The 17,403-nt window shown below is 41.7% G+C and overlaps 1 protein-coding gene across 1 annotated transcript in view; it reads right to left on the minus strand.

Annotated features, from left to right (window-relative positions):
• Window positions 1–1,774: 1,774 nt before the first annotated feature.
• DPT (dermatopontin) overlaps window positions 1,775–17,403 on the minus strand; it is a 33,194-nt gene continuing 17,565 nt past the window's right edge. Inside the window, exons 2-4 of the mRNA XM_057727771.1 lie at window positions 16,936–17,061; window positions 7,707–7,814; window positions 1,775–2,917 (exon numbers count right to left, since the gene is read on the minus strand). Coding sequence (XP_057583754.1) covers window positions 2,851–2,917; window positions 7,707–7,814; window positions 16,936–17,061 — 301 coding nt within the window. The 3' untranslated portion in view covers window positions 1,775–2,850. The remainder of the gene's footprint in view (window positions 2,918–7,706; window positions 7,815–16,935; window positions 17,062–17,403) is intronic.

A 17,403-nucleotide genomic window follows, 5' to 3' on the forward strand; every position in this document is an offset into this window, starting at 1 on the left:
ACTGTTATTGTCTTTACTGGTAGGGAAATAGAGCCTCAGGGAAGGTAGGTGACTGAGGCAAGGTCACGCAGCTGATAAGTGATGGAACCAGGACTTGTGCCCAGACAGTTGAAATCCAGAGCCCACACTCTTCTGCATTCACCTCACAAGTTCCGCTGATTGTTCAGGGCCAACCATAGGCTTGGCTTCCTCAAGAAACTTTCCTGCACGTGCATCTTCATTGTCTATTTTTCTCATCTCTCCCTGCCAGACTGTAGGTCCTGTGAGGCAGGAATCCTGTCTCTTTTCTTCCCATTTTATGTGACCACCATCTTGTGAAGTTATTGGAAAAGGGATTTCTGTTCATACCAGGCAGATGAGGAAAGGGTGGGCTTGGGGATTTGTCTAGCATTACACAGCCACTTTCTGTGAGAGCTAGGGGTAGGACCTAGGTTTTCAACTCTCATCCCAAGTGTTTTCTCTGGAAGGAAATGCCTTCGCAAAGCCTTTTGTAAACAATTTGGGGCAGATGATAGCGTTCATAGGATCCTAGGACTGCAAGAAACCTCAATGATTACCTAAATAAATGTCCTCATAGAGTGGGGAGATAGCTTATCCAAGGTTGTGGGCAAGTTGGTAGAAAGATTGCAGCGATGAGAGCTCAGAGAGAGAACTTGCAGTCAAAAGATCTGAGATTTAGCCCCAGTCTGGCACTTAGTTCCTTCTGATTGACATATGATAGAAAGTATAAATTACTCAGATTTGCACCAAGTTGATAATGTCTTTACTGTTACTGTCCTTGCCCTAATATGCAAACATAGCTTTTCTCTTAGTTTTTCTCTCCATTTATTCTACTTGGCACAGACACTTCTGGATTGCTTTATTATTTTTTCCCCTGACTTGCGCCATCTGGCAGTCTCCTGGACTGCTTCTCTCAGCTGCATCTCTCCAACACCAGCCACCAGCTCCCTGGTGCCCCCCACCCCCTCCCCAACCTTTGGTTCTCATCATGGCTGCTAAGTCAGCCAATCTGTGTTGCTTGTCTCCCTTCCGGCTGTGCCCCCCACACCCACCTAAGTCCATTTCCTGGCTGCCATCCTGACCCAGAGCTGCAATTGCTGAAATATTAATGGTGCCCTTTGTGAAACGTAACACTGTGAAGCTTGGTGTAAAGTAAAATTGCCAGAGAGGTGGAAACAATGAAATGGAGGAAATAAAGCAAAGCCATACTGTGAAAAAGGGCCTCAGCATTAAGACGAAGGAGGACATCCTCAGCTTTGCCTTTCTCTTCCTAATACCGAGATCTCACTGTGGGAAATGCAGCCATCACTGGCTGAGATGCACTATCTTGGCCATCTAGGTGGGTTGCATAACAAGGTGGAGGAGCCCTGTGGTTTTGCCTGGCTGCCTGCTCTCCTGGGTCCCCTGAGAGAGAAGAGAAGAGAAGGGCAGCATAGATCCGGAAAGAAAAGGCAAACTGTGTGAATAAAGGAAATAGGGGCTCCCTGCGGTTAAAAATCATGTGACACATTGGTATGAGGAGGTTTGTAGGATGTTGAGGACAAATCAGGCTAGATTCAAAGGCAAAGAAATGTGATTCCATCCGATTCTTAATGAAAGCACTTAGCACTTTGTGTTTTATTTATTGGGTTTCTCAACCATACTCTGTCTTTATCATTATTGTATTCCTGGTGCCATGCATGGTGCCTGGCAGAAATCACAATGCTAAGCTATATTTTCTCAACAGATGGGTGAATAATCAGAAAGGGGAGGGGAGGGAAAAGTGACCTTAACATTTGCAGCACAGTGAATGCTAATATTTTTATTTCTTTTATGCTGAAGAGACTACAAAGGGCTGGGGACAGAGACATCACAGGAGGAGGAAAGATAATGCCATCTCTGCAAAAGACACCCCTAAACTACTCCACAGGGCAGCTTTTCCCATCCAGAGAATTGAGACCAATCCAAGTGAGTTTTCCAGTAGCTCTCATGGCTATAGGGCATATGCCAGCCTTTCCAGGTGCCAGTGAGTCAAACCCCTTTTTCTGTTTTCCAAAGCAACCTGGCCACTCTCCCCTTCCCTCCAAGTTCTTCATTTGAGTCCCATTCTCTGACCTCTCTCTTCTGTCTTGTTTTGTCTTACTGACTGATTCTCACAGGTTCCTCTGGTTCCTGTGCTCATTTTCATTACTGGGTATGGTAGCCATCTTTTTCCAATGTAAGAAATTCTTCTAATCCTCAGTCTTTCGGCCTCCAAACTTTCCCATCTCCCCATTTCACCTCCCAGTCTCCTCCCTCCTGGAGCACAGAGCTCTGCACTTAAACTTCTAGGCAAGCAGGGCTCATGCGAAGGGGGAGAGTGGAAGCATGTCCCCTGAAGGCAGAAGGTCTGTTCTCCGTGAGGACCCTAGGTTTCCTTCAAACAGACATAGCTGCAGAGAACCTTCATCACCACCTTCCTCGGTTTCTGTCCTTTCACTCCACTACTGAACCTCTTCACCGATACTGCTCAGCACCAGGCAGCTCATTTGGTAGTAAAAGCAGCAGCAAGGCTGTGACAGGTGCTCCAGCAACCAGGCTTTTATTCAGGCTGTGAGCACGCACACGGTGTACGTCGTGTGCTGCACAGCCATTGTCACGTATATAAAATGGTTGCTGCGGAACACGTTGAAAGTGAGAAACTGAGCATTTTATTATGTGTAATACTAGTCAGAAAGGCCCAGAAAGCTGGCATGACAGCTACCAATCAGCTCGGGGAGAAGAGAAGAGAGCAGTAGGAACTGCTTAGGAGTCCCAACTGATGTGAACGTAAGTGGACATCCTCAGGTCTCCTGGCTCCCTTCCCTTTACCCGGATTGATAGGTTGCAAATCTAAACATTTGCAAATTCACAGTCGTAGTCAGTCATCCGGCACATTATGAACTTCCACTGGCGATCCCTGTAGGGGGAGAGTCAGAGAGCTCATGTCAGTAAGAAAAGGCACCTTAGGAAGAATCACTGCTGAGGGAAAAGCAATGAACAACCTCTGGAGAATTCATGAATTTAAGGGACACCTAATCTCACTTTCCTCTCGGAAGATGTCTGTATGAAGTCTCTAGAAAACCTATAGATAATCATCTATGGGGTCAGGAGTCCTGGACACCTCCTCACCCAGTTCAAGTTGCACCCAGGAGGGGACTAACTAGGTTACTGGCGTGTTAGGGTCCTGTTTATCACCAGTGATCAGCTCACCACTGCTCTGTCTCAAAGGCACCTCTTGGACATATAGGTTAACAGCTTGGAATAAAAGCATTTATTTAACATTTTCTCCACTTCATTGTAAAGAATCATCTCTTACACAGGCCATCCATCTGCTTGTTCTTTCTTTTCCTGAATATGTACCATGTGCTAGGCTCCCTGCTGTACCTCGTGTGTTCCCCTTCCAGTGGAAATACTATTGCAGGGAAATGAAGGGAGGGGAAACAACTCTAAAATCCATAAAGTGAAAAAGAAAATGCCTGCCATTCTTGCATAACAGAAATTGAATTGCGTATTTGTTTAAATGATCAGGTATGGGTATGAGAAGACATAGAATCGCTCATTTTTGAAAAATCATGGTGTGGATACATTTCAAGGAACGTTCTTTGCTAAGGGCTAGCCTAAGTTCTTTGTTCACCCACTTAACAAAAATTTATTGAGCACCTACTCTGCACAGCACTCTTCTGGTCTGCTGTTGTTTAACACTGATAACCGTGGTGGTTATGACAATTGCAACTACTATTTGCTGAGTCCTCCAACATATCTAGCATTGCACTAGATGCACCACATATTTTCTCATTTAATCCTCCTGACAAGTCATTGTTTAGGCGGAGAAGCAGACTCAGAGAAATGTGAACTTTATTAACATAATTAGGTGACAATTTCAGGTTCTAAGTTTGTTGAACTCAAATCTTGCTCTTTATCTTATACCAGAATGCCTCCATAACTTGATACTCATAATTCCATCAAGGACATGGCTGTCACATCCTTTTCAAAGTCTTGACAAAGGGCCAAAAGCAAGAGTCATCCCATGTACGATCACGCAGATTCTTCCAAAGCACAGTGGGATCGTTCAACCTTAAAATATCCTTCTTCCTTTTCATTGTGAGAGGCCTCTTCCCAGATCAGTTTCTCTTAAACATCAACAGTGATCTTCATCTAGCCTCTGATCTAGAAGGTGGGACTGACTACTCTCAGTTCTGGGAGATAACTCTTGCCAGCGGCTATGGGATATGCTGCTCCAACAGCCTAAGGCAGGCTCTGTGATTTGAGTCTGTGGCTCCAGGTTGTTTGTTTAGAATAATTGGACATAGGGTCCCCCAGTGCAAATCTTTAAGAGCCTGGATAACCAACTATTTATTAGTATAGATCCCTGCAGTGGTCAACAGAGGACATGGCTTGTTTTAGATGGAGGTTAGAAAATGGGTGGTATGCGTGTTTATCAGATGAATTTCATTACTGTAGACTAGTCTTATTTCTCTCTGTGCCAACAGACACAGGTAAATAAGATCTTAAGTCAGGCATCCACACTACTCTTTTAAGAGGCTTTCAACTGATGCTAAGCAAAATTTAGGCTACTTGGTTGTAAAAGAATCAAGGTACTCAAATCAGACTTCATCGCTGATTTCCCTCCTGGACAGTGGTTCTCAAGCAAGAGCAATTTTGCTCCCCGGGGTTTTTTGTTGTTGCCACTGTCAGAGCTATGGGGGTAGAGGAGGTTGCTACTGCCAGCTAGTGTGTAGGGACCAGGATGCTGATGAACATCTAGAATGCATAGGAAAGTCTCCTGCAACAAAGAAGTATCTGGCCCCAGATGTCAATAGTGCCCCAGGTGAGCAACTCCATTCCAGGAGGAAACCAATATGATTTGCATGTAGAGGAAAAGCTCCTGCTCAGTGAGTCCTGCACTGACAATATTTCTCTAAGGTGGTGGCCTCAGCATCTTTCAGCAGAGTGGAAGAAATCCAAGTTGTGGACCTTTAAGCCACTGATTGTTAGTGACAGCAGCAAACTTGCAATGGGTATGTTCATTTTAAACAAATGCATGACATAATATCTCAGTTTTCCAAGATTTTGACTTAAACCACATAACTGAAAATTTCCAAGCCAATAGCAGTTGGACATTTTAACTGCCAAAATGTATTTATTTGGTGGAAATTTTGGATGGCATGCCAAAATGCCCTTATTTGGTGGACATTTTGGATGGTATGTATTTGGTGGAAATTTTGGGTGGTATTCCTTCCTGCCTTTTTTTTTTTTAACTCTTTATTGGAATATATTTGCTTTACATTCTTGTACACATCTCTGAGGTACACCAAAGTGAATCAGCTACATCTACACACATATCCCCATATCCCCTCCCTCCCATAACTCCGCCCCACCCTCCCCGTCCTGGCCCTCCAAAGCATCTCCCATGAAGTTGATCTCCTTTTGTTATACAGCAACTTCCCACTAGCTATCTATTTTACAGTTGGTAGTGAAAATATGTCTATGCTACTCTCTCACCTCATCCCAACTTCCCCTTTGCCCTCACCCCAGCCCCGTGTCCTCAAGTCCATTCTCTCCTTCTGTATCTCCACTCTTGCCTGTCACTGGTTTCATCAGTACCATTTCTTCAGATTCCATATATATGTGTTAGCATACAGTATTTGTTTTTCTCTTTCTGGCTAACTTCACTCTCTATGACAGACTCTAGGTCTATCCACCTCATCACATATAGTTCAATTTCATCCCTTTTTATGGCTGAGTAATATTCCATTGTATATATGTGCCACATCTTCTTTATCCATTCATTTGTTGATGGGCATTTAGGTTGTTTCCATGTCCTGGCTATTGTAAATAGTGCTGCAATGAACATTATGCTCCTTTTTCTTTTCAGATCATGGTTTTCTCTGGGTATGTGCCCAGTAGTGGGATTACTGGATCATATGGTAGTTCTATTTTTAGTTTTTTAAGGAACCTGCAAACTGTTTTCCATAGTGCTTGTACCAGCTTACAGTCCCACCAACAGTACAGGAGAGTTCCCTTTTCTCCACACCCTCTCCAACATTTATTGCCTCTAGATTTTTGGGTGATGGCCATTCTGACCGGTGTGAGGTGATACCTCATTGTGGCTTTGACCTGCATTTCTCTGATGATTAGTGATGTTGAGCATCTTTTCATGTGTTTCTTGGCCTTCTGTATGTCTTCTTTGGAGAAATGTCTATCTAGGTCTTCTGCCCATTTGTGGATTGGGTTATTTGCTTTTTTGGTATTAAGCTGCATGAGCTGCTTGTATATTTTGGAGATTAACCCTTTGTCCGTTGCTTCATTGGCAAGCATTTTCTCCCATTCTGAGGGTTGTAAACAGGAAATGCAGAACTAATTTTCTTGTTGACTTGGAGATATTATGGGGAATATTGAGCATCCTGCTATACTATATCCAGTGCTGCCCTTTGGGGCTACATACCCTTGCGAAGTGTCACCGGGCTTCCATAATCTCTGTGTTCTTAGGTCTTTCCTTTTCTTTCTTTCTTTTTCTTAAGTATATTTTTGTGTTTGTCACATCATTCAGCTATTTCTTCCCACTGGTAAAGTGAGTCTTATTCTAAGTAGTACTTTCCTCTTTATTTTTTAACTTGCCCCTTCTAGAAAATAGTAACTAAGTTAAGTTAAAATGGTATCTAAAATGCAAGTAGTTAGTGTGTGAGAACTGAGGGGTTCGCCTATGAGTAAATGTGAGGGATTTGTCCATGTAGCCTGAAACACATATTGTGTCTTTTCAGAGCTGCTTCATGTTTTTTTTTTTGTTGTTGTTGTTGTTGTTTGAATTGAGAGTCGTATTAAATAAGTTAACTTCAGTTAGGTATGATATCTTTGCACTCAAAAACACAAACATACACAAAAGATGTCACACTCAAACTCATCAGTCTATTATTTAACGAATTAATGAGTTAGGCTTTGTTCTATTTGCAAAACATTTTTTGGTAATTTTTCAGGGATTCATTTGCTGTGTAAAGTGAGGATCACCTGACAAAAAGTAGGACAAATCAACATTTTAACACCTGAATTTATTCAAATCTCTTTATTTATTAGTAGGGAGAAGAATTTTTATTTTCTTCTTATTGTTTTGTTTTGATGTATTCAATATTTGTGATAAGATTGGGAGCTGATTGTGAGAGCAAAGGGATTAAAAAATTAGTGCTGTTTTTCCTTTCTGTTATTTAAATTCTCCTTTTTTATCTCTAAATATGGTTGGTAAGTGTTGTTGTTTCTCCCCTCCAGCCCCCTCTCCTCTTCTCTCTCCTTTCCCACAACCCAAAGTGGGGACCACATAGAGAAATGGCACTGGAGAGGGTTCATCTTGACAATGGCTACTCTTTCAATCATTTTTGTCCTTTCTACCTATGATTTGGTAAGAAAGAAAGAAAAAAAAAAAATAAAAGCTCTGAAATTGAGTAAAGGGAAGAGCTTAGAACATGACGGAATACCAAGTTGGGGATTTCCTGCTCTGAGCAAGCTAGAACCCAACCTCATCTCCAAGAGTGAGTTGCTCCATGAAATGGGTTCAGTTCCCACTGCTTTCCATTGTTCTGTCAATCTCTCAGTTAATCCTAGACCAAGTGGGAAACTAAAATAGGGAAAACCCCAGATCAAAGTTCCTGCAGACATGACACTTGCATGGAGCTGGTCCCTGACCTCTCTAACCTTAGCCCGTGGGGAAGGCTTACCTTTCCACTGCAGAGAAAGTGGTTGTTGCTCCTCTCATATAGTGATCATAATTGTAGGAAATCATGTCCATTTCTTCACCATAGTGGCCTGGATATTCTGTTGTCAGCCTATGTGGGAAGAACAAATGTTTAGAAGAAAAAGATAAAACTATTATTGCTGAGGGCAAACAGGAGACATGCCATAAAGGAGAGATGGAGTTTGAACATTATGGGAGACCAAGACCAGAGCTGGATGGCCTCCAGCAAACCATTCCAGTCTGCAAAAAGATAGGCAGCCTCCTCTCACTTCTCATGTTCCTTCTTGCCACTAAACTATACACAAAAAAAGATAACTCCTCAGGCTTGAGGAAACATTGATTAATGTCAATATTAGTCCATTCCATTCAACTAGAACCATGCTTTCAAACTGTGGATTGTGACTTACTAGTAGATCATGAAATCAGTTTAATTGGTGAGTACCAGATGAACTTTAAAAAAGAAGAAATAGAATAGAAAATGTCAGAGACTGCATTGTCCACACTAAAGATAAGTTCTTGTGTATATGTGTAAAAACTTTGTTTCAAATGTATATGCCTGTATTTATGTGATGTTTGTATTGTCTGATAGTTTAATGTGCATTTTTTTTTACTGTGAGTCATAATCAAAAAAGTGTTTGAAAAATATTAAAGTAAAATGTAACCTGTGTAAGGGTAGTCTTTACCTAGTCTGCCATTGTTCCTTTGGCATCTAAAGCAGTTCCTGGTAGGTGGTAAGTATTTGCTGAATAAACAAATAGCCTTGGGTGAGTCATTTAATCTCAGTTTCCTGGTCTATAGAAGAATGAAAGCTACCTTATAGGTTTGTCATTGGGACTAAAACAAATACATGTGACACTTGGTAGGAGTTGAACCATTAGGAGAAATTTTGTTTCTTCTTTATCCTTCTTCTTTCCTTCTTTCTCCTCCAAGATTAAGTCAATCCTGGGCCTCTCTCTGAGTAGGTTCACTGTAGTCCACCCTGGCATAAATCTAGAATTTCCTGATTCTTATAAGACTTCACCATTGGGGCTCTTCAGGACCAAAATAGTCCTTTCAGTATGATGGGTTCCCCAAAGTCTTTATTTGCACCCCCAAGGCTGCTTGAGAAAAAATAATGTCAGTAACCTAACCTGATTTGGGATCACAGGTCATTGTATGTTGATGATAGAAATATCTCCCCCATGTAGATTTAATACTGCAAGGATTGTCATGAAATCTTAAAAAGATTGATTTATAAACTGGAAGTTCTCCTAGGAGGATCTCAATGCTTAGATGCAACAAGATCAATGGTTAGCTCAAGATATCCTGGGTTAGCCAGAGCCCTAAAACTTCACTCTCTTTGTTCATAACCATTCCTTTTCCCACATTATGCAGTTGTCCTTGTTCTCTGATTTTTCTCTTCTTAAGATATAATTATGCTCTATCAGGATGCCAAACCCAACTCAGAGTGGGTTACATGTATTTCTGCTTAATGTTCATGAAAGGAAATAAGGCTAATGCAGAAGTCTAATTTGTGCTTCTAAAGAGACCCAGAACAAGGACTTTCTCTTTCTAATGAAAGTGTTAAATGACTCATAAATGGACCTACTAGGTTCTCATTTGGATTCCATTGGTTTGTGATCCCTGAGGATTCTCAAGTTTACCCAAAGAAAGAGGGATTTGTTGAAAATGTGGATAATGCAAATCAGGATTAAAAGACATGGAGCAGGAGGCATTTCTTCTTACATCAGCGAACACAAAATATTTTCTAGACCTTTCAGAGCACTCTTTAGATACAATGTATTGCCAAACATTTTAACATGTGCTGAGGCAGAATCTACATAAGGCATTACTGCATTAGGCTAAATCCAATTGCCAAAACTACTGGAAATATTTAGGCTAGACTTCTATTTTTTAAGTTTTTACTGATCTACCTTCAGATTATTTGGATTGTTGAATACATTTGGAATAAAGTGGGAAAGAGAGGCTTGTTTTTTAAAAAAATCATGATGTTTTAAGCTTCAAAGGGGGGACAAAAGTCATCCAATGCTTTCTTCAACTAGCATTTCCTATTGCTTCATTTTTGGTAGTGACCAAACCAAAGGCCTGCTGTTCAATTGAATAGTTTGTCTGGGAAATTTCTCTGTGGGGGACTGCTGTTCAGTGAATTTCTAGAATGCCCTGGAGAAGATATTATATACGCTTACTTGTGTATTTCCATCTTCCTACCGGCCAAGTTTTTGTTTTTAGTTGATTTCTGGGGTTTGTTGTTGCTTTGTTTTGTTTTTGTTGTAAAATCATGAGATCAAGTTTAGACTTTACAGAATCCTAGATTAAAGGGGGTAGGGAAGGAGTTTGGATAGAAATTATCCCTACTTTATGAAACTGAAAATACAGAGGGAGAAAGGCCCCAATCAGTGAACCCCCCAAACGCCACTCATAGAGGGAATTGTTGTTTCAATAAGGTCCAGGATTCTGAATTTTAGAACCAGATGGATGTGTCTGCGTTGAGTTCTTGATGACATTATGCACACACAAAATAGTCTAATATATAAAAGCCCTAGTAATAGCTCCTCTGAGGGAAACAAAGAATTTAAACTTTTAGAACTAGACACTGGGACAAGGGCAGAGTGACTTGTCAGGAAATTACAAGGAAACAGAAGATCAGGGTTTCATAAACTATGGCAATGAGCTTCCTGAGAGCAGGAGGGGAAGAGTTCAGTCTGGTTCCAGATTCCTTGTGAATTACCAGATCACTTTAGGCAGCTTTTTGACAAAGCACATTTCATACTGAGCATTGCCATACATTCCTAGACCAATTACAACAATTACACAAGCCTCCAGCTTGGCAAGGTGAAGGGAAAGTTTGTTCAGAAAGGTGCCTTTATTCAATTTACTGCAATGAGTCTATTACTGAAGCTTCTATCAGGAGCTTTATATGCTCTCTTACAAAGACTGATGTGTGTATGTGTGTGTGGTGTGTATGTGTTCCTCCCATCTCTTTTGGATGAGTGACTATTGGGGTACAAGTTCTCATTTTATATTACTTTTTCTGCCATCTGCAGGCAGGACAAGAGAGATGGACAGTTTTTCCAAAGCTAAGTGAGAACTTGATAACATAGAACAACTTGTACAACTTCTTGTATTAGATAAGGTTGAAGGAGATGGAAAGAAATTAAATGACTTAGTTATAAACTGAAGAAAGCCCATGCAAATGGAAGGAATTTTTAAGATTGGTATAGGATTTTCTCATTTAAGATTATTAAAGTTCTGAAATTATCAATGGATCCAACTAAAATCAATAAATGATTGCTCTCCAATACATTACCACAAACCGAGCTGCAGCTGATAGATGGCATTCTCCTTTGCTAGAGAATGGGACATATCACAGAGCTTACTCAGATATATGTTATCACATTCATTTTAAAAAGGGGAGTAGAGATAGAATTTAGATCAAGAGGACAATTTTACCTTTTGTTGGAAGTTTGCTTAAGAAATTATGCAATTTTTGATAGTTAAAGGAAAGGTTTTGACTCTACTCTTCAATAGAAAGTGACTCAGTATAAGATTTTAACAAACTTCACCTCTATTCTTGATTACTGAGACTTGAACATTAAGTCAGACTTCATAGCACCAGCATCTATCTGTTACATGCCTGACCTGCCGGCAGGTAGGACAGCTGGATCATTTGGGGTCATCCTAGAGGCTCCACTTTCAGACCATGCACCCCACTGCTGTGCATGTGACAAATGGCGCTGTGTCTCATGGCCCAAATCAGCTAGTGTCACATCCTCAACCTTATCCCACTTTGTGGGATGCCAGAGAGGCACACACAACAGACTTTCTACTGTAAAAACTGGAAGGAAACTCAGCATTTACAAGTTAAAGCGGAAGGAGGTACCTGAGGAAGCCATACCTCAGCTTTTTTCAAGTTAAGGGTAAACTATGTTTTCCATCCCACTCTTGAGAGCTCAGCCTGTGCTCAAACATTTCAGAGAAGCTTATTCTGGTCAATTCAGTCTCTAATTCTGTTTTGCTCCTATCTTCTCCACTTCCCAATTAGCACCTTATTTAAAATATCATATTCTAATGTTCTATTTTCAGCACCACATATGTGATTAAAAAACAGAATACAGTATAGCTTCTTGTTTCACGATGACGTCCAATACAGTGAACTCCTTGAGGGGTTATTGGTACACTGCAGGCATATACACCTTTATGATCTAGTTCAGCAGTGGGCATGGAGGAGAAATTCAACATTTATAGACTTGATGTGTTGAAGTTTGCCTATATTCTACATCCAGCCAAAAAGAAGAAGCCCCTTTCTTACAGGCAAATCATTGAGAAGTGTCTTAAATAAACAGAATCTGTTTGTGATCAATCTGCTCTTGCATAATAACTGCTTTTCTAGGTAAGCTACAAGAAATGAGGAAATTTTAGTAGACTAATTTGTCCGTGGCCTGGCATCCCCAATAGGTGCTGTATCAGAACCTGTTTGAATTATTTTTGCAAAAATGCAAAAAGTAAAACCCAATTGCACTCATGGATAAAGGAAAGCAAACTCAAAGGAACAGTCACTCTGGCTTCTCTTGTAAAGGGCTGAGGAAAGTGGTCAAATGAGACTAAATGAGTCTGTAGTCACCAAAGTGCCCTTCTCTGCAGAGAGACCCTGAACTCTGGGGGTATGAGGAAGAATGCAGTGTTCAGGTCTGTCCTCTTACAGCATTTTAGTGATCTCTATGTCAAACACTTCAAGTATGTACCACAACATGGAGAACACAGTTCCAGAGATATCTGTGGCTTAAATTAGAAGAGGAAAGTCCCGAAGTATTTTCCAAATTGCTCTCTTGTATCTGAGTTTCCAGCTCACTGTCCAGGCCCAGGGCTGGTTAGCAAACACATTTGTTTCAACTCATGTTGGCTTTCATTGGCCTCATTACATCATGGTTGCCCTGGTCCTGTGATCCGTGGGGGCAACTCCATCTGCAACGTCTTCCCTCCAGCTAAAATAACCACTTCATCCTCTGGTTTCACTACTAGATGCCTGCTGCATTGTTACCAAATACTTCATCTGTCCAGGCTTTATTTCCTCATTAAGATTCAGAGAGCTCAGTTCTGTGCAAAGAACATGGGATTTGGAGACAGACAGACCTGTCGGAACTGGGTTCAGAACTTTGAACAAGTCACAGCTTCTGCACCTCAGTTTTCTCATCTGTGTCATAATATCATGATTCCTGTGCATAAGAAGTAAATGTGCACCCCCCAAAAATAATAAATAAATAAATAAAATTAAAACTGAAAAAAATAAAAAATAAAAAAAATAAAAAAAGAAGTAAATGTGCTAACGTGGTAGGTGCTCAATACACAAAAATCCTCCTCCTCCTCCTCATCAGGAACTGAGTCAGAGTCTAAGAATTGTACTGATTTTATATCCATTTCTATTCACTCTGGTTAAATGAATTAATGAATAGAGGAATGAGTGATTATTCCTATTGAGGTGGCTAAAAAGCTCGTTCGGGTTTTTCTGTAAGCTGTTATGGAAAAACCTGAATGAACATTTTGGCCCACCCAGTAGAATACAGTAAAGGGGAGCAGACTAGAGAGAACGAGGCAACAATATTTGGTCTGGTTTACTTTGCTCTAAGTAGCAAGTAGGGCCTGGACTTGGGTTACCCAATACTTCCTAGACAACCAGCCACATCTCTGAAATTTCTGCTCTTGAAGTTTGAGCATAGGGAGGGAGGCAGCCCTGATGTGCAGGCAGAAAATACACTTCTATATTATAAATACGGCACAATAATTACCATAGCCACCCCAGCTGATGAAGGGTATGCTTGATTTTGCTCAAGCTCAGAGGGGCCGTTGTCCCCCAAAATGAGTGCTTTGTACATCATGCCATGCCAGGCAAAGGTTGGTCTAGGGCACAGGAGCATCTAAACTCAATACAAGCTGCTTGAAGATGTAACATCCAGTCCTGTTTTCTCAGAGTGTGGGTGTCTCTATCTCTATAATAACAGCTTCTAACCTGTTCAGAGGAAGCTGCCCTTCCCACCAGGCCTGTGGGAGCAATGTTGCAGCAGCCGTCTGAGCCAGGGTGCGGGCGGCAGGTGCCACAGTGGAGATACCTATGAGGTCATTCTCATCCCCACCACGATTTCATGGAGAAGAGTCATGCAAACACTATCCATCTTGTATTGAAATCTGAACAATGAGAGTAGGAGTTAAAGATTAGCTTTGATGGAGTGCTTTGGGGGTAGAGAGAGGAGAAGAATAATCTGATGAACTGATTTCATTGTTGTTAGCTAGAGTGGTCTAGGAATTAAGAAAAAACATTCTCTGGCTTATGACTTGAGAAGAAGGCGGCGGGGCGGGGGCGGTGGGGACCAGGCAGTGGAGAATAGAAGGCAACATCTGACAGTCATAGAAACTCAAGGCTGAAGGAAAACTAATGGGTCATCTATGTTGATTCTGAGGAAGGACTTTTTTTTTTTTTATGTCAAAACATCCAGTGAACCTGATGAAAGGTCATGAATCTGGAGAAGAACCATTTAGGAAAGGAAACACTTGCTCAATTCAAAACTGTTGGTTCCTGGGACATAGTCTATGCCTGGACAGCCTCAGCGTGCTGATGGGGGGCAGCCTGGTATTAGGCATGCAGCCACTGGGGCTGTTTGGAGACTGGGGAATTATTTCAAGCAGTCTCTGAAAGGTTGTGGCTTCCTCAGTGACATGTGTTTGTGGTTTGCAGATGAATGGACTGAGAATTTGAATTCTCACGTATAAATAAATATGTGTAACATTTTCATACGTATTCAATCCCAGTGGGGACCAGAGAGGGACGCCTTGTCTGCATCTATCAAGAATTCGATCTCTTGCCAGAGTTTAGTGATGTTATACTATCTTATGAGAGACTGCAGAGACTGAAATGGGAGCAGCACCTTGGTTCCCATCGAACAAATAAATCCTGCACTTACGTGGGAGTTTGTTGGATGATTTGCTCTTTTTTTCTCCTGTGCAGAGTAGTGCTATTCCTGAATCCCTAAAAGCTTGCAAGCACAGAGAGGATAGATGCTCATTTCACAGTGTCAGGCTCAGTGCTGCAGAATGGCCTTCAAAGTGGGAAGAGAAAAATTTCCCCACCCACACATGTCCAGTTCCCTGAGAGGTGATTCAAGCTAGTTAAAGTTATGTAAGGGAAGGTTTCAAATAAGAGGGTTATCAGGACTTTTCTCTGTGGGAAGGTGTGGGAAAACAATTCTCACTTCGGAGGGCTGTTAAAAGGATCAAATAAAATGATGCATGTGAATGAAGTCTTTTTCCACTATAAAACATCCTCATACCAATGTCAGGTTTCACCACTGTTACTGTTCCTATGGTCTTGTGATCAGTTATTCATTCGAGAAATTGATTAAGGGCCTACTTTGGGCCAGACAATATGCTATTTTGAAGAAATAAGACCTAATTCATGCCCTAGAGGTTTCATTCAATTTGGAAAAACATGTAACGTCATGACTCAGGAAATTTAAAGATGCCACTAAAACGTCTAGACACACCGGTGGGATTGTGAGTCATGCACTGTACACCCTGGCGCATACGGCAATCTCATTCTGATGCTGCTCCAGTGTCCCTTTGAAAAAGTACCATTTCCTTGACAACCACGGTAGCTCTCAGCTCTAACACCACGCAATCAGAAAGAGGTGCAACCAAGCAAATCCTTCCTTAGAGGGACCGCTTCTCAGTTGACTTGCTGTGTCTTTCTGAGTAATTCTCTCCTCTCTCCCCACATCCTTTGGTTCTACCAACCATCAGTGATGTGTCTGGGTGATAGAGTGGTGTGAGGAAGGGGGAGGGGGAGGTGGTGAGGGAGGACGGGCAGACCATTGCAGACCAAGGTCAAGGATAAATTTTGCTACCAGAGATTTGAATGTCTCAGGCAACTTAAGAAAAGTTGCTCATCTCTATTTGTCGGCCTTTGACCTCAAGACTGTTCCTACATACATAGCTCCAAGTTCATAAAATTCTTAGCATCTTAGCAATTGGTGGGCTCCTTCTACTCTACCCCAGAATGTGAGACCCTTTAGGTCTTAGATTCAGAAACTTTTACAGTTATATCCTACACCCCAGCCATGCCTGTTCACCTGCTGTGGTAGAGTAAGAACAGCTTTATGGAGGCGTTTTGGAGAGCTGGAAAAGGTCTCTGCCCCATCAGATAGCTACTGATATCAGCTGGCCCTGAGCTCTGAATTTACCGTTTATCGTTACTTCAAATAGAAAAATGTTAAGCTTTTGGAGATGCCTATCCCTAGAGACATTGAGCCCCACTTGGGCATCCGTGGATCCATGCTCTCTGGTTGCAGAGAATAAGCATAACCCACAAGGCTGTACTTCCAAGCATTACACTGTGGAGAGAGACATCACTTGAACGAGCCAAGCTTCAGATGTTGACACTTTGGGATTCCTTTATCCAAAGCAGAAATGTCTTACTTGACTGCAGACTGAAGAATTTGGGACAAGTTACGTTGTCCACGTCCAGTGTAAATCATCAGGGTAAATAAATATATACACATTCTTTTAGTCAACTCAAAGGCTAGATCAAGTGATATTTGGCATCAGCCCAGGGAGTGAAAAGGAATAAAATTTCACAGACTGGAATTACAAAGTGATCTAAAAAGTACTAGCCTCCTTTTTCAGTCTATAATTATATACTGTTTGCCACTCTGACCGGGAATAGGGCTGACTTCTTCCAAAGAAGTCCTGCAGGAAAACATAAGTTCCCAAATGAGTCCAGCAGCCTTGGATGTGATGAGAAGTTACTGTGATAGAGGGAAAACAGCGCTGAAACAGAAGTCAGTACACTTCAGTTTAGAAGTAAAGCCCCATGAAATAGCTGGGTGATTTGGGGCAAGTCACGCCCTTGCTCTACTGTTCGGTTTGTTTCCTTTTCTGCCAAAAGAGGTGCCTAGGCGCATTGGGTTGATGACCTGTAAGGTCTCTCCTAGTGTGAATATTATTCTGGCCTTTTCTTCCATCCATCCATCCAACCATCCATCCATCCATCCATCCATCCATCCATCCATTCATCCATCCCCTTCTATAGGCTAGCTGCTATTTTTAAACTTTGTGATAGCCCAGGCTTATTTGAAGCCAGAAACTTGGACCAGAGCACCCCCTCCCCCCTCAAGCTCCCCTCAGCCCAGGAGCAGTGAGGGGCTGCGTTTGGCTACCAAGCTCACCAGCAGGAATATGGACATCTCTTGCTGTAGCGACAGCAGTAAAACTGCCACTCTCGATCCAGCACTGACTCGAAGTAGCGGCTCTGGAACCCTGCCACCAGTCCATTGTTGGAGCACGTCTGGTACCTGAAGAGAGCAGAACAACTCCAAGTAAACTACCCACAATGACGCACAAACAGACCCTCTCCCCACGATCGCAGCTCCCACAGTTACTGAGTCAGGCCACTCTTTCAATGACCTAGATTCCTTACAATTTATTCCATTTGTATGCAAATAATGCTTTGTTTTACTGGGAAGGAATGACATATACTCACCATTAGAATTCAAATGATTCGGAATCTTTCGACTGAAGGAAAATTGGGAAACTCTGCTCTTGTTAGACCTCTATGAATATATTGTTAGATGGAAGAATGCATAAATGGATGGATATAGAGGCATCTGGAATTTTTACAAATGTAAGATTGTATT

Source organism: Hippopotamus amphibius, chromosome 3, assembly GCF_030028045.1.
Source record: "Hippopotamus amphibius kiboko isolate mHipAmp2 chromosome 3, mHipAmp2.hap2, whole genome shotgun sequence".
NCBI classification, from domain to species: domain Eukaryota; kingdom Metazoa; phylum Chordata; class Mammalia; order Artiodactyla; family Hippopotamidae; genus Hippopotamus; species Hippopotamus amphibius.